The sequence below is a fragment of the Zerene cesonia genome, chromosome Z, assembly GCF_012273895.1.
Source record: "Zerene cesonia ecotype Mississippi chromosome Z, Zerene_cesonia_1.1, whole genome shotgun sequence".
In the NCBI taxonomy this organism is placed as follows: Eukaryota; Metazoa; Arthropoda; class Insecta; order Lepidoptera; family Pieridae; genus Zerene; species Zerene cesonia.
Window position 1 is genome coordinate 19,293 of NC_052122.1, and position 27,085 is coordinate 46,377.

Below are 27,085 nucleotides of genomic sequence, written 5' to 3' on the forward strand. Positions count from 1 at the left end.
ACAAGAGCGTTAATTGAGCGTCATTCTTGGAGAAAAATTCCACGGCATTAACGTCGTGAACCTCGGACGCGTGTTGACTTCTCGTAGATAAGATATCGGATTACGTACTTGTGCTATAGCAATTGATACCTACGAGACGCAAACGAGCGTAAGCGTAAGCGTAATATAAGCTTGTCTCTTCTTTACGCCAAAACGACTTTAACACTTTGGTTGAAAGGATTTTGTTCAAAGAAAGCTTGAGACCCGAGAAAGTAAATAAGGGTAGATTCGTTTTTATCCCAGAAAGCCAACGGGAATTGTAATTATACGGGTTAAACCCCGCGAATGCATATATTTTGTTAATCCACTAACAACTTCCACCTTGGATTAGGATGTTTGCCTTTCGTGAAGGCTTTAAAAATAATAAAAAAGTATGTATAACGAAGTGAGGCCGTAGTCTTGGAGACGCTTCGAGCGAACGTCGGCAGGCCTGGCCCAGCGTGCCGCCACGTGCCCTCCGCGCCGGCGCTCTGCCCGCTGCCGCTCGCGTTTCACCTCTGGAGTATGACTTATTCTTATACGTAGTTAAGCGGCGGAAGGTAAACGACGCTGTGCGGAACGTCTCTCATCCACTACTATAGACGCTATGTTAATTTTTGCACCTGACCTAAAAATTTCCAATGAACAGCTCGCGCCTCTAATTTCTGTGAATATAATCCAGACGTCACCAAATAATGCCTCATGTTGAGTTATAAAATCTTATTGATTTAAAAAACGGGTGCCTGAAATTTGATCAAAGTCGTTGCTTCAATCGGAGCGAGTGTCAGCGGAGTGCTACGAAGTGCAAGGCGGCGGAGGTCGCGGGAGCGTCGCCGGCCAGTGGGTCAGTGTGCGGGCCCGGCTCCGCGCGCCTCGCACCGCGATCGATACCGCTTCGCGTCTAAAGGTAACTTACTTTTGCGTATATTACGTAACTATAGCGCCATTTTTAAAAAATACTACGCGATGGTACCTAGATATTATTATTTTAAAATATTGTATTGTCAAGAACTATTTGCGATTGCGATAATTGTACAAATATTTTCTTTTTCTAGCTCCGTTATGTAATAATTGTAACATGAAATCGGAATTAATTTATAAGGCGTCAAAATGTGTTCAGAATGTTATCATTGTCCGGATCCGTTTATTGTCTCGCTTTGTTACAATTTAAAATAAATGTAATGCAAGTGAAGTTGATATCTTGAGGTAACTCTAGATGGCTCGTGTGGTTGTCAACTTGAATGTGCACTGACGGTGATGCGACGCCTCACACTTTTCCTGTTATTCAAACAGTGTTTTTCATAATAAACTTGGTATCTTCGGCATTGTTAGAAAAATACTGTAATTAATGTCTTTTGGGAGGTAATTATTAAAATGCTTCCGTATTGACTTCTATAGAATAAGATTACATACGTTGATAAAGTAGCGAAAATCTGTGAAAGAGAATCCATCCTGATCTGATTATTTGTCAATATTTATCCGTTGGACCGGACCGGTCGAGCCGTTTGGGTTTTGGTTTTGGATTTCTATAGAAACGAACTTTCACATCGTTATTCATTATACTCATTCGTTAAGTCAGCCTTCACTGTGGCTGATTTAACGACTGAAAAGGGCGATACATTTTATTTATCATAGTAAATAAGTAATTATAGTTATTTATTTCCCAACAACTTATTAACCCACAGTACAACAACAGTATTATTAACAACAACCCACAGTTACAAGTATTTACTCTGCAACTAATATCGATGTACACCAAAGATTTGCCGACTCAAACAGGGTAGTCCTGTACTTCGGATTACAGCTCAATCTCTCCTGAGTTACAACAGATTGATAGATATTTTAAGTGCAAAATTTTTGAATAACTGCCTTAGTTATACCTTGCATCAGCTATCTCTTAGTGAAAATCCCGTCAAAATCGGTGTAATCTTTTCAGAAATAAGCCGGAACAAACAGACATGTGATCGTCCGTACACGCACCGTGAATACATTTTTTTTTTTTAGTTACAATACTAACTCAATATTCATTAATATTAAAAGAGGTAGGCGGGAAGTCTGAATATCCGCCACTCTTACATAAATTAAAATGTTTGAAACCATCTGCCTTCTTACGTTTCCCGACGGTAAAACTAAAAACGTAAAGCGCAATACCGATAGCGGATCTAGTTCATGCCCCAATTTCAACTGACGAGTTTCTACTTATTCTATCTATAGCGGGATATAAATTGGGGACACAATACACAGATACACAGATACACAGATACACAGATAACAATGTAACAAAATCTTTGTAAACTTTTTTCACTAAATATGTTAGAACTTTCTCAACTAGATTTTTGGACGCTCTTAACTGATTTTGTCGCGTTCAGGTTCTAAGTATTTTTGATAACATAATATATGTAATGGATTATGTAAGTTTTTGAATTCGATAGAATTTATAAAAGATCGATGTACAAAAATGTACTCGAAGGACAGTAGGTACCTCGTATGTGCAAGCCCTAAGAGATCTAATAATCTTTCAAAAGTATGATTTTTCTCTCGTTGCATTATAATTCTTGTTTACAAATTTCATAAAATAGTTACATAACATTCATAACTAAATTAAAGATGGCACTAAAAATAGTATATCATTATATTTCTTCAAAATTCAGTATGACTTTCCTTCACGCTAAGATGCTGACTGAATGATTCAAACTGAAACGTAATGTAACAATTTTTTCTATTTTTGGTAATACAGTTTAATGCGTACTACCTAAGCTTTCGGCGTCTGACGTCACTTATGGACTTTATCGCTCGTCAATACACGCAACGTGACTCATTTACTTGCCTGTCATCATACAAATGAAAATATATCAAGGACGTTTTAAAAATAACATGTATCCCCAGTAGTAAATTGTATTGTTCCGTGAACATTGCTCGGTCGACAGGGACCGCACGCCCGTGTCATATTAAGAAGCTTAATGGCACGTGATTGAGTGACGTGACGTGGGAGCTGGGAGAAGAGTGCGTGTCGGTGTGAGTGTGTCCGCACGCGCCACACCCGCGCGGCGCGCGTGTGCGTGCAGGTGTAGGCCGGCCGCGGGTCGCACGCGCAGCGCCCGCTCCGTGCAGTGCGTCCTGGACCGTCGTTCGTTCGCCTCCTCTGCAACTCTTCAAAAAATAATTCAATCGCTTCCTTCACACCGACGGGAACCATTTACGAGCGCGGCCCGATAACAGACTTTAGGTATCCACAGGAACGCCGCCCGTGGGGATATCAGTAACGGTAAACCGATATTTTCTTCTTGGTTCTATTATAAAAACGTGTAGAATAGTAGTCCGATAATAGCTATATACGAGAGTGCGCGTACGGCCTCTTCGGCAACCGCGTGAGACATTATAACGATAAAGTTTGATACGAATTCGGTTGTCTGTAAACATTATTATTAAAAACATCCAATACTCTTATACAGTGGATGGTAATAATAATGATCGCTATGAGAGTCCTTTATTAAGAAACGTGGGCTTAAGTGACGAGTCGTTCATCTTAGTTAACCAATTGAGAATAATGTTCAAAGTAGGGCGATATCTGTTTTGTTTAAATCGAAAATATACACAGATAAAATAAACTGAAAAATTTGGAAACTGTGCCAATTTTGGTGTTATCTATGCCAATGTTAGATATTTTAGGATCGAACACTGGTTTAAATGTAAAGTATTTTCATTTTCTTATTCAGACAAGTGACGCGGAAAAGCAGTTATGGACGAAAAGGCGGAGACGGTGCACCTGAAGCCGGTGTCCAACACTGCTTCGCCCAGCATCACCAACAACCAGTGAGTCCTCCATTACGGTTGATACGCTACAACAAGCGTCCACTCCACTACAAACTGAATGTGTTGCCGTCCTCGAATAAGGATTTGGGGTTTAAGTGACCTAAACTGTTACAGAAAAGACGCCTTTATTTCTTAAAAGATTGCATGTTGTACTCTAACAATCGTTGTACTCTAATAATTTTATACATGTTACATCGTAATTAATGAACATAATTCTTATTATGCTTTTGTATTTTAGAGGAGAGGAGCAGGAAGATGACTACGATCCGCATTTACATCGTCAACTCGATAATCCAACCAAGTAAGTACTTTTACTGTTTCAATATTTTTTTGTTATAACAATAAAAACTTAAAAAGTATTCTTTAAAATATTTTAAGAGATATTGGTTTGTACGATATGAACGTTTGACTAAAATTGTAGCAACATGGAGACGCTGGTTCACTTGTTGAAGTGCAGCCTGGGTACGGGCATCCTAGCAATGCCACAGGCCTTCGCGCGCTCCGGCCTCGTCACCGGCATCGTCGCCACCGTGCTCGTTGGCATCCTCGTCACCCACTGCCTTCAGATCTTGGTAAACTATCCGTAGCGAAATTCATCATTTAATGCACTGAATATGTATCGGTGTCTTTTATTATATTTAATAGTGTATTACGTCAATGCTCATTGCGCAAACAACATAATTTTCCAATAGCTGCACTTCTCTTTGTTGCGTACGTGAGTGAGTGAGTGTGTACAATGTACAATGCACAATGCACGATGCACATACGCAAGAAGGAGCGAGCTGAGCGGTGCTGTGTGGCGCAGGTGCGGTCGCAGTACGCGGCGTGCAAGCGGCGGCGCGTGCCGCTGCTGCCCTACCCTGAGGCGGCGGCCACGGCGCTGGGCTGCGGCCCGCCCGCGCTGCGCTCGCTAGCGCGCCCCGCCGCGCTAGCCGTCGACATATTTCTCGTCGTCTACCAGCTGGGCATCTGCTGCGTCTACATTGTTTTCATCGCTGACAATATTAAGAAGGTATTAATCCAACCGCCAGAACAGCAACGTTTTTCGCGGATACATGCGTTCACTTAACGATTGTACGTCTAATGAGTACTAACTGAATCCTATTCTACCTCGATTCTGATCGCACTAATATTATAAATGCAGAAGTTGGATGGATAGTCTATAGACTGGATGGTTGTTTGTTCCTTAAACAAAAAAAGAAAACCAGTTGATCGGATGAAATTTTGCAGAAAATGCGCGTGGTATGAATTTAAAGTAGCCAAAATCCAGACTTTAGAAAATTTTTGTAAACAGTTGTAGCTCCAAGCAGCTTTATTGAATGAATAACGAAAGTCCATGCATTCTTACAAAATTTCGCATTTGTAATATTAGTAGCATATGACATTACTCTAGTTACAAAGTGCATATTTCTTAACGTTTACTGTTTGTTCTGCTTCGAATTTATGATGTATCCTTGAGTATGTGTGTGAATGCATCGTAATACTATCGAAACGACAATGCCATTTAAATATGCTCAAGCGAATTATATGACGTAAGTGATTCAAAATGCTGCATTTTTGAGCAGTAATTGTAATATCCGCCGGCAATTACATGAGATCCGATAGGAATGTGAGCTTCTATTAATGTCTGATAGCAGTTCTACTATTTCTGATGTCTACGTTTCTCTTATTTTATGCAAACAGATAGCTAACAGAAAGAAATCACCAACCTATAGGCTATCGCTATCAATTAGCATGTGAATGCGCGGACGCCAGTCGCACGTCAACTTGTCAATTTCAATCAAGGGCGCCGGGATGGCGTCGTCGGCGTCCTACAACCGTACCTATCAATATATCATCATTGTGCTTTAATTGATGCGGAAATTCCAACACAACTGTATAACCTATTAGGGATTGTATTCAGTACTGAGTTAAATCTGACAACCACCACCGATACAAACACATACCTAGCGGTGGATATGGCACGTCCTTTAAATGTCAAATGGAAATAATTGGCCTTATGCGCAACTACGCTACTACAAGCTGCTACAACACATATATACTGATGGTGTTTGGCAACTTAAAATTCAGGTTTCTATTTAAAATGACAACGAAGTTAAAGGGGGTCGAAAAGCGCTCGAATGGCTTCGAGAAAATAGTTTGTTCCACTTGACGGGGCACTACCGCTCGCGCAGGTATGGTAGGTATAAGTATATGATTTTAGGAGATATGGGTTAGGTGTGACTGTTTTTTTAATCCATATTTCTAGCCGGAACCAATTGATTTTGGAAAAAAACACATTTCATTATTAGATGTATCGATAGAACGAATCCTGGGAAGTTATTACGTTCGGCAAACTTACAGAGAAAGCTATAATGCAAAATTAAACACTTTTGCTTTTTCTCCAAAACTGTGATGACATCAATTCAGGGTTAAAATAATAGAAATAAATCAAAATTTTAAACTCAACACGGGAATTAGCGTTACCAGTGTACATTTTGCCGCGTATTTCGCTAACAGCTTCAATATCTCTTATAAATTTATTAGAATTTCAATTTTTCTATGTAACCTTCAAGCTGTGATAAACGATTCGGTCTACTGGAAGCATAGCATTTCTGGGCCTGCCTCGCGTTTTCTTATGGTACAATAAATATCCGCACGTGAACTAACCCTAAAGCGCTAGTTGGTTTTCCTCCTTTTATATTATGACAGTCAGGGGGTCAATGTGGTGTCCACTGAAAATCAGTAACAGTTGCGCTTAGTCTCTCAGACCAGAGTATGAGAGTCTGTCTATTTCTGACGTATGTGTGTCTATTCTGTCTAACAGAGAGAGGTTATCCGTTTTATGCGATGTTTATTCAGCTCTATTTTTTTATTACTAAATCTTTTCTATTCTTAACTAGTATAAAAAAAAATTCTTTCTTTCTTCTAGTTTTACCAAAAGCAAACACACAAAACCACGATTTTGCAACAAAGACATAGAAATAGCTGTTTTTAGGTATTTTTAGATATTTCGAATAATTTCCGCAAAAGTATAAAATTGTAATTTTTCACGAACTGTAATTTTTCTTTGAAATGAAGTAAAATGAAATCACTTTATTTATCTAATTATTTTCAAACATTTATTGATTCAACTAGACTTCCTACAGAAGTAATTTTAAATCGTAATAACACATCATTTAGTATTTAAATAAAGTAGATCATTACAATTTTTTTTTTTAAACAATTTGTATCCTATTCTGAAAGTATGAGAGAATAAATGCTTCAATTATTATATACATAGTATATATTGATATGCGTTGATATTTATACTTAGGTTCCACCTAATTTTCATGAAATCTTAATACAATGAAGTTTTTTTGTTGTGTAATCCTAATGAATTAAAAGAAAACTTCACAAATTTTCGATACAAATATTTGTAATACTTTTCACACACTAATTATTATGTCGTATGCATTTGTTAGGTATTCATTGCAGCAAAGTCAATTAGTTCAATAAGTTGTTTGTCTTTCTCTAACTACATAGCTATGGGGTTTCCGTGTGTCGTCTAACTCTATGGACGTGTACAATAAATAGTTAATCAACATATAAATGTAGGACTTGCGGGCGTTATTGTTGTTCTAGAGTCGGGCTCTTCAGCCATGTCAGTCACTACCCTAAAACATAAGTCATAAAATTATTTAAATAAAATTAAAATATAACTGCATAATAATCTACCACATTACAACGACGACGATTCATAGGTTTGTTTAATTGTGTGCAGGTCGTTGACCCTTACTACACGATGGCGGTTGAGATCCACATGCTCATCATCCTGGGTCCGTTGATCGCGTTCAACTTGATCCCAAGTCTGAAGATGTTGGCGCCGTTCTCGGCGCTCGCCAACCTGATGACCTTCGTGGGTTTGGGTATCATCGTGTACTTCCTGCTGACTGGCGAGAGGTCCTCGCAGGAGCTGGATTTATGGGGCTCGCCGACTACCTTCCCCTTATTCTTTGGCACTATACTTTTCGCGTTAACCGCCGTCGGCGTCGTAAGTTCTTTCTTTTTGTGAAATTTCTTCTTCTCTTCTTTCCTCCTTCTGGGGCTACCCGATTATTATGGAAATTATATTACAACAATAAGTAATATTATTTATTTTAGTTTACAACCACATTTTATACGTTACTAAATAGCACAACAATCGTTTCAAAATATCGTCTGAGACCACTAGAATCACAAACTATTACTTAACAAGAAAAAAATATGTACGCTTTTTGCTTCTGAATTTGTGTTTATAAAATAGATGAATAAAAACATGTGTGCTAGGCACTTCATGATGATGATGATGATGATGATGATTAGATGATACCCACATACAATTGGCAAATATTAGCCTTAAACCCTATTGCAACTGATTTGAAAGTCATTCAACATATTTGACTTGGTGTGCCACATGCTCGTGCTATGTATCCGGCGGATAATATTGTGCGTGTTGTGGCGCGGGGCAGGTGATCGCCGTCGAGAACAACATGAAGACCCCGAAGGCGTTCGGGCGGCCGTGCGGCGTGCTCAACCTCGGCATGGTCATCATCGTGGTGCTGTACGTGGCCATCGGCGCCATCGGCTACGTATACTGCGTGTCCGACTGCAGCGACTCCATCACCCTGGACCTACCCAAGGGCCCGTACGTGTTTAAAAGCTGTTTACTTTATTTTCAAGCAAAATGCATACATCAGCAATATTATTTAGTCAATGAAATCTTTGGTGCAACTTAGCTTCCTCAGGCATATTATTATGTTTGCGTTCGATACCCAGGCTGGCGTCGAGCGTGATCGTAATGTTCGCTATCGCGATCTTCATCAGCTACGGGCTGCACTGCTACGTGCCCGTGGAGGTCCTCTGGAAGGGCTATCTGTTGCCACGGCTGGAGCGCTCCGGCTCCACCAGGCTGCGTCTCTGGGAGTACGGGCTCAGGATTGCATTGTGTTTGCTCACTTGTAAGTGACACACTTTTCCCCGACTCACACACAAACTATCTCCCGCAATCAATTTATGATTTAATTACATCAAATCAATAACTTGATAAAACAATCACTTATGTGTATTTACGACATATTATGGTTTCCTTGCATAAAAATGCACTTTAAAACATTTGATTCTATTTACACAACTGTACTGAGATTACCGGAAATATGTTATTAATTGTTCATACAACGCATAGGATTGTTTAATGGTTTTATATGACAAAAAAATAAAACGACATAAATACCAAAAAAACAATAAAATAACGAGTTACCACAGATAACGCAATACTATACTCCCGTATATATAACTATAACAGTCACAATAAAGCCCAACTGGGAATTCAATTTACCATTGAAATGCTTTATGTTTCCGACAACCGAAAAAGGTAACTTAATCATAAAATTATTGAACACCAAAACAGTGAATCACAAACTCTTATCTTTTCATCAATTGAACCGACCATTTTTGTACATTTATTTAAGATGTGTAGATCCCAAAACAATGCTTATTTTTTCCGATTATCTATTTGAAAAAAACATTGGACAGATTTTGTGAAAATTTTATATGGTGACAGACTTATAAGTATGTTACACATATACCTACTTACGAAGGCAGTTTATTGTAGAGATATCTGAAGATATGTCGGAATATATAACTTGCTAATAATTTTTTTTTTATTTTTAAAGGAAAGCTAGTAGGTAAAATAGTTCTGGAAAGCTAGTAGGTAAAATTGTTCTCATCTGTGGATGATTGGATATCAGTGTATTGTCTTATACTTTTTGGTGCCGTAGGAATGTCGGGGATAATTTCTATTGAAAAACATTTTAAAGATAAATATTTAATGAAACACTGTCCATTCTGCAAAACTTGCAATTATTTATATCTGTCTTGTAATCAAGTTATTGAGCATATTGTTCCAATGATGTTAATTTAAACCAAAATTATATCAGTAATGCAATGCTGCAATTTATTTGCAATGTCAAAGTAGCCAAGGAACGACAGGCCTATAGAGTATGAACGCGTTGTCCGTAGTCGTGCTGGCGGTGTCGGTGCCGAGGCTGGGGCTGTTCATCTCCCTGTTCGGCGCGCTGTGCCTGTCGGCGCTCGGCATCTGCTTCCCCGCGCTGATGGAGGCGTGCGTGTCGTTCCCGCGCCGCGCCAGCGCCGCACGCCGCCTGCTGTTCCTCAAGGACGGGCTGCTTTTCGTCATCGGGCTGGTGGGGCTGGTGGCCGGCACCTACACCGCGCTGCTCAGCATCGTGCGCTCCTTCCAGCCCACCGCGGACGCCTGACCGCGCCCGCCTTCTCCCCCCCGCTTAGTATTTAAGTGTACAGCAAAGTGATAGTATATAACCGACGCACAGATTTGTGAACGTTGGAGAGAAAATGCTCATCGGTTCACTCATAACGCTAGTACAAATATTATGGTGATAGATTTTGTAGAAGACAAATTAAATTTTATTAACTAATATTACTATTATCCTGCTTGGTTATTTTATTGGACCTAAAATAAGGCGAATCCTAAATAAATTTCACTTGAGAGGTATATTGCAATAGCATTGCAGTTGTTTTGGCAGTATTTGCATCAAATTTGTATTTTGCAAAAAATATCTTGCAGCCCACTCAAGAATTTGTTCATGAAGTCAACAATAAATGTCGCGTTTGTAAAGTAGAAAACACAATAGTTTATAATATATTCTGATATTATATTTATTGAATAAGATTAAATCCAATTTACTAAAATAGCTTAAACAGAGCAAAGCATAAAAGCATAGCTTTGCTATTTTTGTGAGCTGATCTGATTTATTTGATAGTGTACTAAGTACCTACTTCTTATGCTACTTTTATTTACAAAATAAATTTATAAATAAAATATTCCACGTATTTTTACTTATCGTACGTAGTCTCTGGACAAAATGCAAAGCGAAATAAACTTCCATAAATCGTCTGCAGATGTTTACGCTTACTCAAAGTTAGAATGGTAATGAATCAACCCACGAACCACTTACGTCTGCCTTTCTGCCTTTGTATAGTAGGTATAATGGGTAGAGTTGTTATCACTGCTCTACCAATTTATAATGATTATTATAACGAAAGAATAACTTTCAATTTTAATATTATCTTAATTACTTTGACATTGCAATAAAATTATGCAGACATTCTTTGCAACTTAATTTAACTAAATTGAGTAGTATGGGAAGTTCTCAATTACCTACACAACTGTCGTTGGTCTTTTTCAACAGTGTCCGTGGTAGCGAGTGGTTCCGAGTAGTTTTTAGCTATGTAGGTAGGCAGGAATAACACACACGCATACAACAATTAACGTTTATTTGAATCCATAGAACCATATAAATTAAATGAAACAAATACTACTCGTACATCAATATGGTTTGTGTTGTCGCAGAGTGTTTACACATAAGGCGAATCTTACGGCAAAAGAGGGACTAAATAAATAAATAGAGGTCATATACTCCACTCCTTCCTATCACGACACCTTACAAGTTACAACTTTATACACATTTCTTACAAATTCCGGATAAACAATGACATGCATGTAAAGGTATCGTACACGATATTCATTGGATAATAATTTAATGTATAATTATTACAATATGATCAACAAACAAGTGGGAATATCAAACGGCGCGGCGCAGGCGCGGCCGAGTCATTACATAATACAATAATATCACTTGATATGAAACAGTGCATTTCAAAGTCAACCGTCACGCCTCCGTACATAGAGTCTGTTACATGTAAACCTTTATAAAAAAACTTTTATTGTTCTCGCTCCAAGTCATAAAATACTTTCAAATGCAACAACTTCTTAGTCTTAACTTCATAAACATTAATTTTATCAATTCAATAAACATACAATTGACTCATTTATCAACGACAAAAATCTACAAAAATATATTATAAGATTAGCGAGAGTCGTATAGAGTGCGGAGATGCGGTCGGTGCGCAGTGGCGGCCGCGGCGCGTTACAACTAAACCAAATTATATATAAACTTTCAAAACGTTAACAACTACAGCCATAACAAAAATATACTAATAACAACTACGCTACGCACTACCTACTACTTACACTATTTACTATGATTATCGAAACGAAACTAGTGTTCGCTCGCTACGGGAACGGAACGCGCGGGCGCTCGCAGCCAGGCGCCGCGCGATACTAATCTCAACGGAGCGGTCAGCGGTCTACAAGCGGGCGGGGAGCGGGGAGCGGGGAGCGGACATCGGGGAACGGGGAGTGGGAATCGGGGCAGGGCTGGATCTGAGAACGTCAATGGTTGTAACCAAACATTGATTGATAGTATTTATACGAAATATACTATTCAGAATAGCGCCAATATCAAAAACCTTATTCAATCATCAAATTAATTGATATGAAAATAAAATAAGAAAGAATTATATCAAATTCGTAAGTACAAATGGAATCGTATTGGTATACAATTATGTAACTCTTGTGTACCATCAAGTCTGTCAAAAGAGATGGGTATTAAATAATGGCAGAAGTACAAAATCCAAGCCTGCTCTTAGCGAGGGGGCGGGGGTAGAAATTGGGGGGGAGGCGGGGGAAGGCGAGGGCGGACGCGGCTGCGGGAACAGACGGACGGGGTCGGGCGAGCCCGAGCAGTGCGAGCGCGTCCGCCCAGCGCGACGCGCGCGGCTCACCGCCGGGTCGGAGTCCAGCCGTTCTTAACTAACCCCCCTAACGATGATTAAATGAGACACTTTTGCGCTATTTATTGTAAAAATGAACAATTTTAACCACTGATTGTTCACCTTCCGCAAACACACAACCTACAATTAAAATTGGGTATTTCTAGAATGAATAGCGAAACATTTGCAAAGTGCCTTATTTAACTATTGTCAATATAAATTTCCATCAAGAAGTAACAATTCTATCAAGTAAACCCGTATAAATATTATAACAAAGTCTTTTTAAAACATTAACAGCTTTAATGGCAGATGTTGCGAACCCGGCGGCAGGCGCGAGACACATTACGACTACCTATATACAGACGCAGCCTACACTTGCGCATTAAACGCCACTTGAGCAATCTATCGGCGGTGTCAACTAACTCTAGGTTCAGGTTCACTAGTCACTAGTCACTAGTCAAACATTCACCCGCCATGCCCCGCACTCGGCGAGTGGCCGCGTTCACATCTCCGGGACTGATCTGTCGTCTAGTGTATTTTGTGTTATGCTCGGTTGGTGGACTATGCCAACGCGGCCTGCTAAGTAAGCAGAGTAAAACACGAGCGCGAAGCATGTTTGGCAAATGTACGATCAGTGCAAACGGTTCGTAACGAGTGACGTCACCGCTCGCCGTCGGTCCGGGTCTGACCCTGGTGCGACTCCTAGGCCAAGGATACGACAGAACAGCTGGGAACTTTGGTTATCACCTACACTAATTTAACTTACGGTAACTGTATAACGATTCTTAACAATAACTTTTAACATAAACTGGGAAACATCAGATGTTAGTCGACTCGCTGGAGGCCGCTAACGGAGGTGGTGAAACAACAAAACTTGGGACCTCTAGCTGACTCAGGCCCGTATTAGTGAATCGTTCTCGATCAGAGAACCGGTCGTCAGTCCGTGCGGCCGACTCCAGGCGTCGGTTCCCTAGTCCAGTGATAAGTTTGAGATCAGATCGATCTTACGCTCGAGAAGGATCTAGTAATACGAGCCTAAGCGCGATGTGAGCGTTCAATGGCAAGAGGAGTCCTGAGTGAGCGGGCAGCGAGGGGCAGCAGACGGAGTCGCGCGGCGGGTCGAGCTCGAGCGGGCCGGGGGCGCGGGGCGCGGGCGGCGCGGGCGGCTCCGCTCGCGGCTCGCGGCGGGACGCCTCACCTGCGGGGAGCACACGGACCTTAGCAATCTTAACTATAACACTATAGCACTCGTTTTTATTTTTCGAAGCATTCAAATGTTCAAGATGCAAAAGGAGGGGTGGGCAAAAGGAAAAGTGTGTGTGTGTGTGTGTCATGAATCCCTCATGACTATCAAATGAAAGGGCTTGACTATTCATTAAATCCTGAATCAAATATTGAAAAATTTTGAAATTGCTACGAAAGATACTACAAAGATACTACAATTATCATTATACCAACAAATGTAACTTCCTTTATCATTAAGTCCATGAGCTGCCTATGTATCTTTGACATTCGAGACCTTTGAGTAAAATACTACATTTTGTCAGACCATTAAATTTGGCCAAGATACAAAATGGATTCGGTGATTTTATTTTCAAAATTTAAAGTAAATTTCATTTAATCCTGCCTATTTAGCATTCATATTCAGATTGTGTTTAGATTACTAGGCAATGTAACCCTCATTTGACGATCGCGAAATTCTTTGACACCTGTAACTAATAATTACAGGTGCAATATGTGCTCGAAATAATCGAATAAATGACATTTCAGAAACGATGAAAACAATGAAGTGGTAGAAGCCGGGTGAGCCGGTTGAGCCGGTTGAGCCGGGTGAGCCGCGAGGTACTGACATGGTGGCGTGCTTGTGCGGACACTGCCGCCTATACGTCCGCGTACTTGGAGAGCTTCTCGCGCAGGATGTGGTTTTCTTTCTTCAGCAACTCCACTTCTTGTCTCAGGCCCATGTTCTGAAATGTCACAAAATATCACTGAATAACATTTTTAAACTATTTTTGAAGATATAATAATTATAATTTTTATACTTAGGTAAGTATAGAGAAATTTTCACATTGAATGCCATACATTTTCGTATTAGGCGAACAACTTTAATTAAAGTTAACAAGCAATTCTTCCCAGCGCCGCCCGTGTTGATCCACAATAAAAACACTATAAAATATGACCTGCCATCCGACAATAACATAACTTTCTGGTGGTGAAAGAAAATATTAAATCGAACCATTAGTTTTGGAGCCTTAACTTATTTATTTCAAACAAACACCAAATAAAATCTTTTCCCTCAAAACCCAAAACTTTAACCTACCAGTATATGCGCTATGTTGTTGTTATAAATGATCACATCAATATTAATTATATTAGGACGTTTGTATGTAACAACATCCGGTACCCACCTCTTTCTCGAGGTAGCCGGCGCGCAGGGCGATCTGGTTCTCCTTCATGCGGCGCGCGTCCCGCGACCGCTTGGCCGCCATGTTGTTCTTCCGCCGGCGCGCCCAGTACTTGTCATCCTTCAGGTCGTCGGGCACGAACTGCCGGCGACGTCGATATGGGGTTAGCACGCCGCGCCACACACTTATACCTCCCTTCACCCAACAAACGCGCGTTATGCGCAGTCGTACCGCCACTCGCGCGCCGAGCCTCACAACACCGCCTACCCCTTCCCCGCTATTTACTGCTTCTACATTACTTTACCGCATTCATTAGTGCTTAAGTGCATACATCTCCACAATATATTCATTAATGTACGACAAAAAATAAGGAAATCTTCAAATTCATTTTCAAAACATTTGATTGAACAGAAAATTATTTAAATGATAAGATTTTCAATACAAATTAAATGATGTTTAAGACGTTAAATCGATTTAATCGTGATATGAAATCTTAAGTACTAATATCAATAATTGGTATGCTATTTCGTAAGTATAACAAGCCTAATTGAAAGGCACGTGTGAGGTTCCAGCCTCGAACAAATGATAAGAAGTGCAACAATAATAAATGGAGTAGTTGTGAGCCTCGGCGAGTTTCAATTGATGTTCTTTATTGCCCTCCACCGCGACACCAAGGAGCGACCGCGACACTGGCCCGCGTCCCTCAGCACTTAGCGCACTCAATGGTCTAATCAGATACATCGTTCTCACGAAGCGAATGAGCTCGATCAGCTGATTTGTTATTTTGAACAGGATATGGCAGCCAAAGAGTACGTTCGCAATGTACGGTTAGTCGGTGTGTCTATCATGATTCTTGAGTGTCAAATATTATGTTTTAACAGAACTGTTTCATTAAAAATTTATAAGGACTCTTCAAAATAGTGGCCAGTCTAAAGTGGCTCAACGTCGTCACCTCGTGAGAACCCAGTTTAGTTAGCATTATCTGCGGTAGCTCGGAAGCCGAGCCGGAGTCGCGTCGGTGCCGTGTGCTCGATACCGTGGAGCTGCCCTTGTCCGGGCCTTTTAAAAAACTCATTTTTATTTTTTAAAAGGATATTTTTTTAATATTTGAATCAACGGGCAGATCCATGGTGCTAAATCTATATAATAAAGTTGGATTGCGATTAAATTTTACCGTGCTCAAATATTTAAATTATTATTTGTTTAGTTTAGTGGTTCGTAATTAGAAATGCACACATCAGGTTCTACGTTCATAAATCATGGGCCGGCAATAGTAAGCCTGTCGATACGATCCACTATCAGCTCGGGTTCATGTATGACGTAAAAATAATTTAGATAAGCCGATAGTGCTCAATAATGGATGCACGGCTTACGTATTAATTAGTAGACTGTATTAGGTCGCGCCTCTAGATATGAAATAACTGAGATCATGTATGAATTATACTATGTGAGAACCGAGAAATCGTGATTGCTGATGATGCGAATAACTGCTTAACTTAAATGATTATAATATTTAAATTGTTTTTTTTCTAACTATTCGACTGACAGACCTCGTCGATTTTGATTTTATGAGTGTAGTCGAACTGCATGGCGCGAGACTGTGTAGAATGAAAGGATAGGTTCATCTTATAAATAGCCAGTATTATATTATCAGCTCTGGTAATATTATGATTGACCGGTGTAATCGGAGCGAGGCGATGCTCAGGATACTCTTTGAAAATGTATCGATCGCTCATAAAGACGGTGATTACGTGTTAAACAAGATTAGGGTACACTTCTATTTGTACCTATGAGAAAACTAAATGCACCATTTCTGATAATTTCAATCACTGCTATAAAATTAAATATGAACTATGTTTTATAATTTTGCCTAGACTGAACTTTTTCACTCCGAACCACTAAACAAACAATATAATATTGAAAATATAAATGTGCAAAAGGTTTTCATTCATACGTCACTAGCATGCAAACCACACCCTCGACAGCTCGTGTCGAGTAGACTGCAGAACAAGTTGGGAACGCCTTCGGCAGTCTACCGGAGCACTGGTTATTGATACTGATTTACATTTATAGTCCGCATAACAAAAACCCAGTTAGTAAGTTTTCAGCGTTAATAAGCAATGTTGCCGAACATAAATTATGTGTGTGTGTGTGTCAGCCACGTGTCCGTTGTGATATTTTTAATGTTCCATTCACATATAGCAGCATATTAATAAAAAAATATGCTTTCTTTGAATAAAAAAGTATGAATTTATAAAACCCATCATTAACTATGAAAATGTTCAAGGTCCCATTAGAAAAATAATATAAATGCGTTGGCAAATGGTTATGCTTATTATGCATCCCATTATATTAATTATATTGAAGGAAGTAAACATTTTAATACTCATCGATTATAATTATTATTTCTATCTAAATTAATGAAATATTTATTATTTTCTGTTTCGACATCGCACACGTATATTAACATGCGTGTGTTATATGTTATTATTGTTAATTCTTCAATATTATGAGATTATACTATTAACATAGTATTTCAAACTCTCTCTTCTCTTCTCTCTCATCTTTTTATTTCACTATACTACCGGTTGAACGATGGCTTATTTGTTTTGTTTCTCTCAATGAGTATTGTAATTTACTCATACTCTTGCGCATTGCATTAGGATCGGGTGCAATGGATGATTCCACTAGTGTGGCGTGGTGTGTTGTGGCGTGGTGTGTTGTGGCGTGGTGTGTTGTGAGAGTGACGCCGCCCCCCAGGCCGTCGCATGCCGCTAGGAATGATCAGCGCACTAACATCATTTACCTGTTTCCGCGACTTCTTGATCATGGGCTGCGGCTTGAGTTCCTCGTCGGAGAAAGCACGCGTCCGCGGGTCAAAGTCACGTCCCGATGACGCCATTGAGAATGCTGAAAGTATAAACAACATTTCTTTTGGTAACGTCGAGACTCTAATAATTAGGTACTCAAACATTTGTAGCTATGTCGAACAGAACGCTCTAACCCGGGTTAACCTGACGTCGCGCCAAGACGCGGACTTTTGTTGTACTAAGCATGCGACAATATACCATCAAACAGAGCAACAACAGACAACGCTCTGACGCGTTACCTTGTAGAGTTTTAAAAGTCATATCATTTAAAAGTTTAATTACTATTTAATAAATAAATGCAAAACTGTGTCTCATTTTTATTGTTCTGAACAATAAACATCACTTTTGTGACTTTTATGGCAAATTACACTCAGTCTACGGATTAGTTAATTATGTTGAGTTTAGCGGTTTGGCATACTTACTGGAATCGGCGGGAGACAGCGGCGGGTTGATGGTGTCTGGGCTCATGCAGTCGGACGGCGAAGGCGAGCGCTCCCGCTTGGTGACGGGCGCCTGCAGACCCAGCGCCAGCCCGGCGGCCGGGCCGAAAGCGGAGCCGCCCAGATGGCCGCCCCCGAGGCCCTCGCCCGGCATGCCATTCTCCGACAGGAACTCGTCTAGGTCCACGTACTGCAACACCACGCTACGTCACACCGGCCGCGCCCGCCGCGCCCGATTCGCGTTCGAACCGGCCGCGGCGTACGATACACCGCGATGCGTTTTTATTCAATTCATTCGCAAATTTCGCTGAGAATTCGCATTGCCTTATGCTAACATTGACACTTAAAATTTATATGAATACATTTATACGTTCAATAAATTAAAATAAAATAACAAAAGGAATTGGCAAAGCGGAAGGGTAAGCGAAGGAAAGGCAAAAGGGAGGAGCGATGGAGAGTCGGAATGGCGGAGAGGAGCCTGGAGCGCGACTCATTACCTAGTGCGGGCTAAGCTAAGAGACACACACGACACGCAACACGCAGTAGGTAATAAAGTGGCGATTACTGACTTCTTGTACCTTGAGATCTGGATCATAGGGAAGCGTCTTGTCCCACAGGTTGGGGCCGAGGAAGGCAGCCTGCGCCTCCCACAACTCGTTGTCATCTTTCTTGTCTTCGAGCACATCCTTACTGTTCACCGACTTGCCTGCAACAACAATGGCATCAGCCCGGTCATTCGAGCCCCGGCCCGACAACCGCGCGGCTCCGGCGCGCCCTTCGGAGTCGTCAGTTGTCGGTCGGAGCTACACGTACGTGCTACGGCTCCACACATTGCAATGTGCTAGCTATATGCAGAAGTACAATCGCACAGCTCAGATACCAGATATAAACATTTCGTCGCAACAGCAGTTACATAACACTGAAGCAATGAATAAAAGTCAATTCACAATAACATAACGCAATAAAAGCACCGACTGTAAATTTAGTTAACTTAAAAACTAAAACAGGGCGCAAGTGTGTGTACACCACACGAGCGAAGCTAAAACCTCATCGACAACTAACCGAAATCTCGAAGGTTGCGCCTCTAAGTAAATATTGTCTTACAGCTGTTATAACTTATAATAATAGATTTTGTTAGAAAATGTTGATATCATAAAAAATATACTACAGGGTGATGAATTAAAGTAAATGCAGAGATTCATTCCGAACAATTATTTCTATGTCGTAAATAGATGATTGTCATAAATAATAGGTTCTCGCTATGGCGAGATCGGCACCGAGCACGTGTCCGGTGTGCGAGTGCGCGCGGGGAGCGGTCACGAGGCGCGCCACGCACGCCCCGCGCCCCGCGCCCCGCACCGCTCCGAGCCACCCCGCCCCGCCCCGCCGCGCACCGCCCCGCCGTACAGCCTTCACATGCGATCTTATGACCACCATACAACTAACTATGTATGAATATTATTCGAGATGGTACCAATAAAAATCGCGTATAGTATTCACGTCTTTGCTGAGGATGTCTTGCTGAATGATGCTCAATATTGCATTTTCAGAGAGTTAGCACAATGTCTTTTATGGTGCTATAAAAGTATTGGATTTTAATTACATGTAAATCGTTTCGATAGTTGATGTAAGTAGGTTCGTCTTCCAACGGATCGAAAAATTAAGGTGACTGATCATTTTTGCGTACCTGCCACTATATTATAATTGTTTAAAAATATCAGACGATCCTCATACTTTAGTTAAGTGTAAAGAATATAATCTACGACAAGCTAACGTCACTAAACTGGCAATTAGATACTGGAATCGCTAGGTGCATCATGCATAGCACTTACCTAAGATTGCATTACTATGCACACTTCCCCATACGCCTATATTTTTGTGGCAGTATACAGAATTGTCGGCAGCGCAGGAAGTAGCACTTTTATGTCCGAAAACTAGAAATATGCAATGTTCCGATACGAACTGTATAAATCGCGCCGCTCTGTCGTTTTACTGTCACTAATTTAGTTAACGACGTGAAAGTTTCTCAGGCGGCTCCAGCCGTAATAAGGCAAATCAGGAAATCTAAGGTAAAGAAAAAGTGGTGATGTAATGTTATAAGGCAATATCGATCAATCGGCGCTTCCTGATGAAAAACGCGAATTGTAGGAAGTTCAGGAAGTAACCTAGTGATTACGCGGAGGCGAGGAGGCGGCGCGGCGGTGCGGCGGCGCAGGCACGCTCGCACGCTCGCACGTCGCTTATACAATCACTACACACGGCCTTTCCACTTGCACTACGTTCTAGAAAAATTCCATTCTATTACATCTAATTACTGTCTACGTTACGTTACGTTATCCGTGTTGGCCTGCTCTTTGCATTGATGAGCGCACACGCTTTCTGTGGAATACCCGCGCGAGGAGACTCAACGAGATGCAGTAGCCCGGCGTGAGTCTGATGCGACGTAAACAACGCAGTGCACGTGCATGCAGTGCAGTGCACGCGCTGCATTACTGTCATTATTATAGGCGATTTCATGATTCCGAAAAAATATTGAAATAAATAAAACATGCATTGTATGTAAGTGTTAACATGTAAGAGATAATTCGGAATGAGGCGAAAACGACAGCTGGTGTTTCAAAGATACAAGTTCAGTCAAGAAAGAGCTGCCAAACTGAGATCAACAAAATACTAGTAGAAGAAAAGCATCACTTTTCGGATTGAACCGTCCAAAGCGTGAAATAAAAACATAAATATCATATAATACGTTAGCAAGTGAAGAGTGAGCGCAGGGCCGGCGGAGCTGCGGCGACTTCCGGGCCGAGCGCTCTCACTTTTATCGGAGAAAGTCGCCGTGACGACATCGAACACTATGCTCGCCTAACGCAATAGCCGGCGCAGCCAACTGCGCCTTTGTTCAGTGTATTCTCAGGAAATACCCAGCACACGTACTCATTACTTCATGAAAATGTCCAGTGTCATCCATATCAAAACTTTATCTTTCTTTATGCATATAAGGCATAAATGACGAAATCGTTTTATTTATTAAATATAACGCATCTTACACGAAAAAGTATTTGGCGGAACCTTTTTTAGCACAACAAGCCTCTTCGTTCGATATTTTCTGCGTCCACTTGAATGAAAATAATAGCATGTAAGGATTAATTAACATCACATGCGACACAATGCAGCTTGGCTCTCGTTAGCGGAGATTACTGCCACATATTATATATTAATCTAAGGCTCGACGATCTCGAATTATATATAACTAGCTGTGACCCGCGGTCGAAACCGCGTAAGTCCGTATCCCGTAGGAATATGGGTATAAAAAGTGCCTATGTGTTATTTCAGTTGTCCAGCTATCTACGAAGCAAATTTCATTGCAATCGGTTCAGTAGTTTTTGCGTGAAAGAGTAACAGACGCACGCATACATATGCATCCATCCTCACAAACTTTCGCATTTATAGTATTATTATTCGCCAATAGATGTCAGGAAGAATCAGAATAAATTGGGACTAATCAAACGCAAGTAAGTTTAAGTCGATAAAACACGAATATGACATTTTCTAAAAAAAATTCCTGGCTAGATCGATTTATCGCCCCCGAAACCCCCTATATACTAAATTTCATGAAAATCGTTGGAGCCGATTCCGAGATTCCTTCCGATATATATATATATATATATATATATATAGTTGCCCACAATAAATCCCATAAATTAAATAATTTAAATACAATTTTAAAATTTTGTAATTTTCATAATATAAGTATATTAGTTATTACCATAACAATAAACTTAGTATAGTTGCAAAAAAAGAAAACAACACGCAATATAGGCCCTTACATAGAATCAGCTAAATTATCAGACTTGCTCTTCTATAGAGGATAGGTAAGGATTTTTTTTATTCATGGCGAACCTTATCACGATATAAAGATAAACTCATACATAATCGTGTTTTCACCGATCCTTATTAAGTGTAAAAGTTTGAATGAAATCTGCCTAAAGGAGTCGGTTACGTACAAACATACAGATGAAGGTAAAAGAAGCGTGTTAATAATGAGAAGGTGTTTTGATATCTAAAGTTTTAATGAATAACCCACGACTTTTAAAAAGCAAAAGCCTTATGTAAAGGTTTATAAATAATAACCAAATGTCAAGTAATTTTTAGACATATTTATAAGCCTATGATAAATCATTAGAAATAGGCTCGAGATGATTGATACGAGTGCACATTAAGGTTATGTGCGCCGCTTTCGGTGAAGTCGCTTGGCGAGGTACCGAATGGGAGAAAGTGTTGTCCAAATAAGTTGCGCGGGCAAGGGGCAGAGCGCGGGCCCCCGGGACGGCGGGGGCGGGGGGCGGGGGCGATGACGTGAAACTCTCACTTTCTTTTGGCGCATTAGAAAGTGACCGCCCCCGCATTCACTCGCTCAAAAACGACCTCAACTTTCGGCCACCTGTGACATTCTTTGTTCCGTTTTATTTGCAACCAAAATTGGCCGAAACGGCCGTTCCATAATAAGCTTTTCTTTCCGTTTTTTTACAGCGGAGTCGATATCTTGATCTTTTAATTAATAATCTCTATAAAATAAAAAAAAACTCTGTATTTTTTTCTTTGTTACTCATTAAATTGTAATACATTTCCAAGTTTAAACAACTGAACATGATTTTTTCAAAGTTTAGTTTGAACTGTTAATTATAATTTTCTATGGACAGCAATGGCTCATTGGCATGTTGATCACAGGCGACCAGCACATCGATACATTCGGTATGCCTCTGGCATCGTTGGAAAGCAGGATTACACAACGAGCTTGCTTCCTGTTCTGTATATAGGTGAGAAGTGCGACCAAGGGCGCAGGGCGCGAGGGCTAGGCGGCGAGGGGGCGAGGGGGCGCCGTGCGAGGGGGAACAACCGGGAAGTAAAGTTGCGGTTGCGCAACAGAGAAAGTCGTTTTCCGGCGACGCGCGATCATTTTCGTTAACGTGCGAATTGAGCGAAAGTGAATGGGAAAGCGTGAACACAGCTATTTGCTATTAATTTGAATTTGAATTTGAATTTCATATAAAAAAAGTGTAAATATGAACTTTAAAGTAGTGCCGTATATATCACATGCAAAAACGCATTTATAAGATGTTATCCTTTTTAGATATTATAAAAAGATGAGGATCGTTATAATTATATCATTAGGCAATATTTGCGAAGCCTGAAAAGCGAATATTCCAATGTTAGCGAGCGAATCTCGGACACCCACACCCAAGTACAAGCGTCTCAGTAAGATTCCTATTGTGTCCGTGTCTAATTAAACTTGCAATGTTCAAATGCTCCACTGACTGACTAAAACTAAACCATTATCACAAAAAAAACATGTATAAAGACTTTATTAGGAAGTAATATGTCCGGCAGCACGAAAGCGCGTGCGCATCGGCACACAGCACACACGGGGGCAGTGGCGCATTGTAACAATAGTATAAGTACGTTTCAATTCGATTTACTTAAAAGCAACAAAACATTTATCATAATACTTCATTGAACATTTTCAAGAGTCTTTGAGTAAATCGTTTGGTTGTTTTGAAAACAGTTGTCCTTGGGATGACAAAATTTTACATTATTATGAAGTTTTGAATAGGAAGAGTTTCTATTCATAACACTTATTTAGCCACGGGAAAGCATGAAAATTTAATAATAAATCGATTTGAACATTTTAGACATGAGCTAATCGATCGAAGAGTAGATCGATCGCATGGGCAGATCTTAGCGTTAGAGTAACAGCCTGCTTCGGTACGGCGAAGCTGCGCAAGCGGAGCTACGTCAGCGGAAAGTAAAAGTCGGAAGATGTTGGTGCGCGGGGCGCGGGGCGCGGGGCGCGGGGCACCTGGAAGCGGGGTGTGGGGCGCGGGTGCGGGGAGCGGGGCGGGCGCACGATGCGGAAGCCCAAGCGGAAGATACTTTTACTCTCGGTACCGATGGCGTACCGCACAACGCACTCGGCCCCCTTCCACCGCCGCAGCCTATGTTATATGTGATTATGTGCATTGTAAATTGTTCGTTGAAAGTGTTTGTTACGTCGTTTTTAAAATATTAAACTGGGAGAGATTAATTAAAATAATATTCTGAAGGCTTTGTATCAAAACGAAAGTGGAACGTACCGAAATGTTTGATATCGAGGCCAAAAGAAAGCAGCGGGCGCGATGTTATGTTCAACTCGAGATCTCTGTGATTCTGGGATTTACGATCGACCTTCAATTTACTCATAATTCATTATGCACAAGTATATGCTTGTGCAACATAAACATTTACGTAGATGTAACATAGAAAAGTTTACAGTTTCTAACTTACAATTGTATTGATCTGTGTCACGTAGTTTTTACTTTTTACACACAATTAACTTTTTGAAGATTTAAAAAATCAACAAATTCCTAGAATATAAAATATTCACTGAATAGCTTCTTAACAACTGTATGTCGAAATAAAGACACAAAGGAAATTTGAAATAATTTAGTTGTGCTTAGAGCAGAAACGTGAACACTGGAGATGTAGCGCGGTGACGCCGCGGCTCTGAGCAGTCGCGGGCGCGCGAGGCGACCTTTAATTCACTATTATTTAAGTAGCAATATATCGATGCGGACAAATTTTCCGCGCTGACCTGACCCCTTATCGCGCCGATGTAGTGACATTGTACATTTATCGGAACATATGTGTTAGTGTTATATTTATCGACCTGTAATAACATTTATCAAATTTTTAACGCAATACGCAGTCGACATACGACTTTCAAGGTTGGAAAAAGGAATGGATATTATCAAAATTATATCTCAGCTAGAATACTCAAAGCATACAGGTAGTTTTACATTTTTTATTAAATTACTAAAGAATATCCGGTGAATTTCCACCAATAATGACTCCAATCAGTAGACTGATTCCATGGTTTTAAAAAGTGGGGCAGAATCGGCACTTTTCATCTCGAGAGCACATTATCAAGTTTAAAAAGTAAAAGTGGCTGCGCATGCGGAAGAAAGCACGTGGTCGAGGGGGGCGCGGGGGGCGCGGGGGGCACGGGGGGCACGCGCAGAGAAAGTCGCGAAAAGGTCGCTACTTTTTCCCAAATATTCGGAGTGAAAGTTGACGGCTACGCTTGGATTGATCGAAATAAGAAACGTTTAAGATAGTTTCTTAAAGCCTCTCGCTTTATCGCTTTTATTTTTTGTTTCCTAAATTTGGGAGCAGTGAGACAATGCTGATAATGTCTTTAGTGCGCTACCATCGAGCTAACATAGAGATGTTCGGTAGAGACCGGAGCAAGTCTAACCCCGTGACCTACTTTGTACGTTAAATGCTGTTTTTTATATCAACAACGGTTTTATCATGTTCATAACAGCAAAATAATTATAATTTGTATCAAACTTGTAGCTTAACTTCTTGCAAGATTAAATTTGCTTATAGTACATGGATGGATGGACATCATAGATTTAGATTTGTGTGGTATTATACACTTGTATGTATACTTATATATTATTTTCTTACTACTACTACAAGGTATATTCCAATTAAATTAAAATAAATCAAAATGTTGTCATAAGGAATAGAAATACTCGTCTCCTAACTTTAGTAATTTTGATGTTTTTAAACTAATTATATCGGTCGTCGTTTTCGAGGCAGTTCTTAAGTAATAACTTTAAAGATAAGTCTAAAGAAAATGGCACAGAAAATCTGCGTGAGCCTCCCAGTAGCAACCCGACCCGCGAGTCGCGCCGCTAAACGCCGAACTGTGCAACTTGGGCAAACTGGCAGCGTTGCCTGATCCAATGTTGCTTTGAGATAAATGTCGTGTTATTTACACCGCATTTTTAATTTTTTCTTGTTTGAGTTTGTTTGAGTATGGATTAAGATATTGACTAAAATGTCTACCCGAAGCCAGGGTGAGCAGCCAAATTAATAGAATTATATGACATAATCTATGATAATAATTTAAATACAGATATAGAAAAAAGTTCTATCTAATTATGTACGAACAATTTAATCTTGCAATAACGTCGGTGTGATGTCGAGGCGCAGAAGTTACCTAGACAGGGTTTAAAGTTGGTAGTTTTTAGAATGCCGGGAGTGAGGGCGGTCAAGGTGAGCTGGTGGGTTTTAGGAACGAAACGCCAGTTTACATACTTTGACCCAGTGATCCAATGAGACAACGCTCAGGCGGCTGAGCGGCGTGCCGTAGGGCTTCCTCCGGCGAAGCTAATCGCGTTTGGGCCACGTGACCGGAGCTCGGCGCTGCTCATCCTCCGCTTAATTGGTTCACGCGAGCACAGATCTTACGCCGCCGTAATCACCCTCCGAATGACACTACATGCCGCGCGGTGCACGAGTCGCCGCGGCGCGACCTTCGCATCTCTGATACTATTCGTCCGATCGCATCTCTATACGCCGATCACCATTATTGACAATTTTCCGGTATCGGACCGGCCCGGGGGCAGTCGCGCGCTTTCCCCAAAAAGGAAAGTACGCGAGCGGCCGCGACACTGACCATTGACGAAAACATGTTGTCTCCAGATGTGGTACTGGCTCCAGCGGTCGTCGTCCGGGACGTGCGCGTGCTGCAGCTGGGGCAGCGAGGGCAGCGGCTGCGGCGGTGGCAGCAGCTGCGGTGGCGGCGGCGGGCCCAGCGGCGCCACGGGCTGGGGCTGGTACTCCATCGTTCTGAGCGCGGTCAGTGTACACACATCGCGAGGCGCGCGGCGCAGGCGCGGGCCGAACGTGCGAGCGCGGCGGCGAGCGGGGCGCGAGTCGCTGACAGCGCGCGCGCGTCGCCCCACCGCCCTCGCCGCGGCCCCACCGCGCCCTGCGCCCCACCGCGCTCGCCGCGCCCCACCGCGCCCCACTCGCTACCGCCGCTTCATCGCGGAAACTAATT

General features: G+C 41.1%; 2 protein-coding genes across 15 annotated transcripts in view; one reads left to right on the forward strand and one right to left on the reverse strand.

Annotated features, from left to right (window-relative positions):
- The first annotated feature begins 551 nt into the window (after positions 1–551).
- Positions 552–10,286, forward strand: LOC119835830 (proton-coupled amino acid transporter-like protein CG1139). 2 transcript variants are annotated; one of them, XM_038360850.1, is made up of 10 exons: positions 553–925; positions 2,946–3,283; positions 3,735–3,831; positions 4,070–4,132; positions 4,253–4,403; positions 4,637–4,843; positions 7,574–7,843; positions 8,301–8,476; positions 8,608–8,789; positions 9,850–10,286. In XM_038360850.1, exons 3-10 carry the CDS (start codon positions 3,758–3,760, stop codon positions 10,107–10,109), a joined length of 1,383 nt encoding a protein of 460 aa, XP_038216778.1. In that variant the 5' UTR covers positions 553–925; positions 2,946–3,283; positions 3,735–3,757; the 3' UTR covers positions 10,110–10,286. The 2 variants fall into 2 exon arrangements, with proteins under 2 accessions (XP_038216779.1, XP_038216778.1); XM_038360851.1 differs by lacking the exon at positions 2,946–3,283 and having other exon boundaries at positions 552–925.
- An 842-nt stretch (positions 10,287–11,128) lies between these two features.
- Positions 11,129–27,085, reverse strand: part of LOC119835831 (hepatic leukemia factor) — an 87,712-nt gene continuing 71,755 nt past the window's right edge. For 4 of the 13 annotated variants that reach the window (XM_038360861.1, XM_038360855.1, XM_038360863.1 and 1 more), the window contains 6 exons: positions 18,768–18,904; positions 18,181–18,388; positions 17,695–17,798; positions 14,892–15,083; positions 14,334–14,450; positions 11,129–13,681 (listed from right to left, as the gene is read on the reverse strand). In XM_038360861.1, the coding sequence (XP_038216789.1) occupies positions 14,364–14,450; positions 14,892–15,083; positions 17,695–17,798; positions 18,181–18,388; positions 18,768–18,904 (728 nt within the window). In that variant the 3' untranslated portion in view covers positions 11,129–13,681; positions 14,334–14,363. Of the gene's footprint in view, positions 13,682–14,333; positions 14,451–14,891; positions 15,084–17,685; positions 17,799–18,180; positions 18,389–18,767; positions 18,905–26,698; positions 27,018–27,085 lie in introns of those variants that run through there. The other 9 variants (XM_038360852.1, XM_038360857.1, XM_038360853.1 and 6 more) reach the window with 9 other exon arrangements.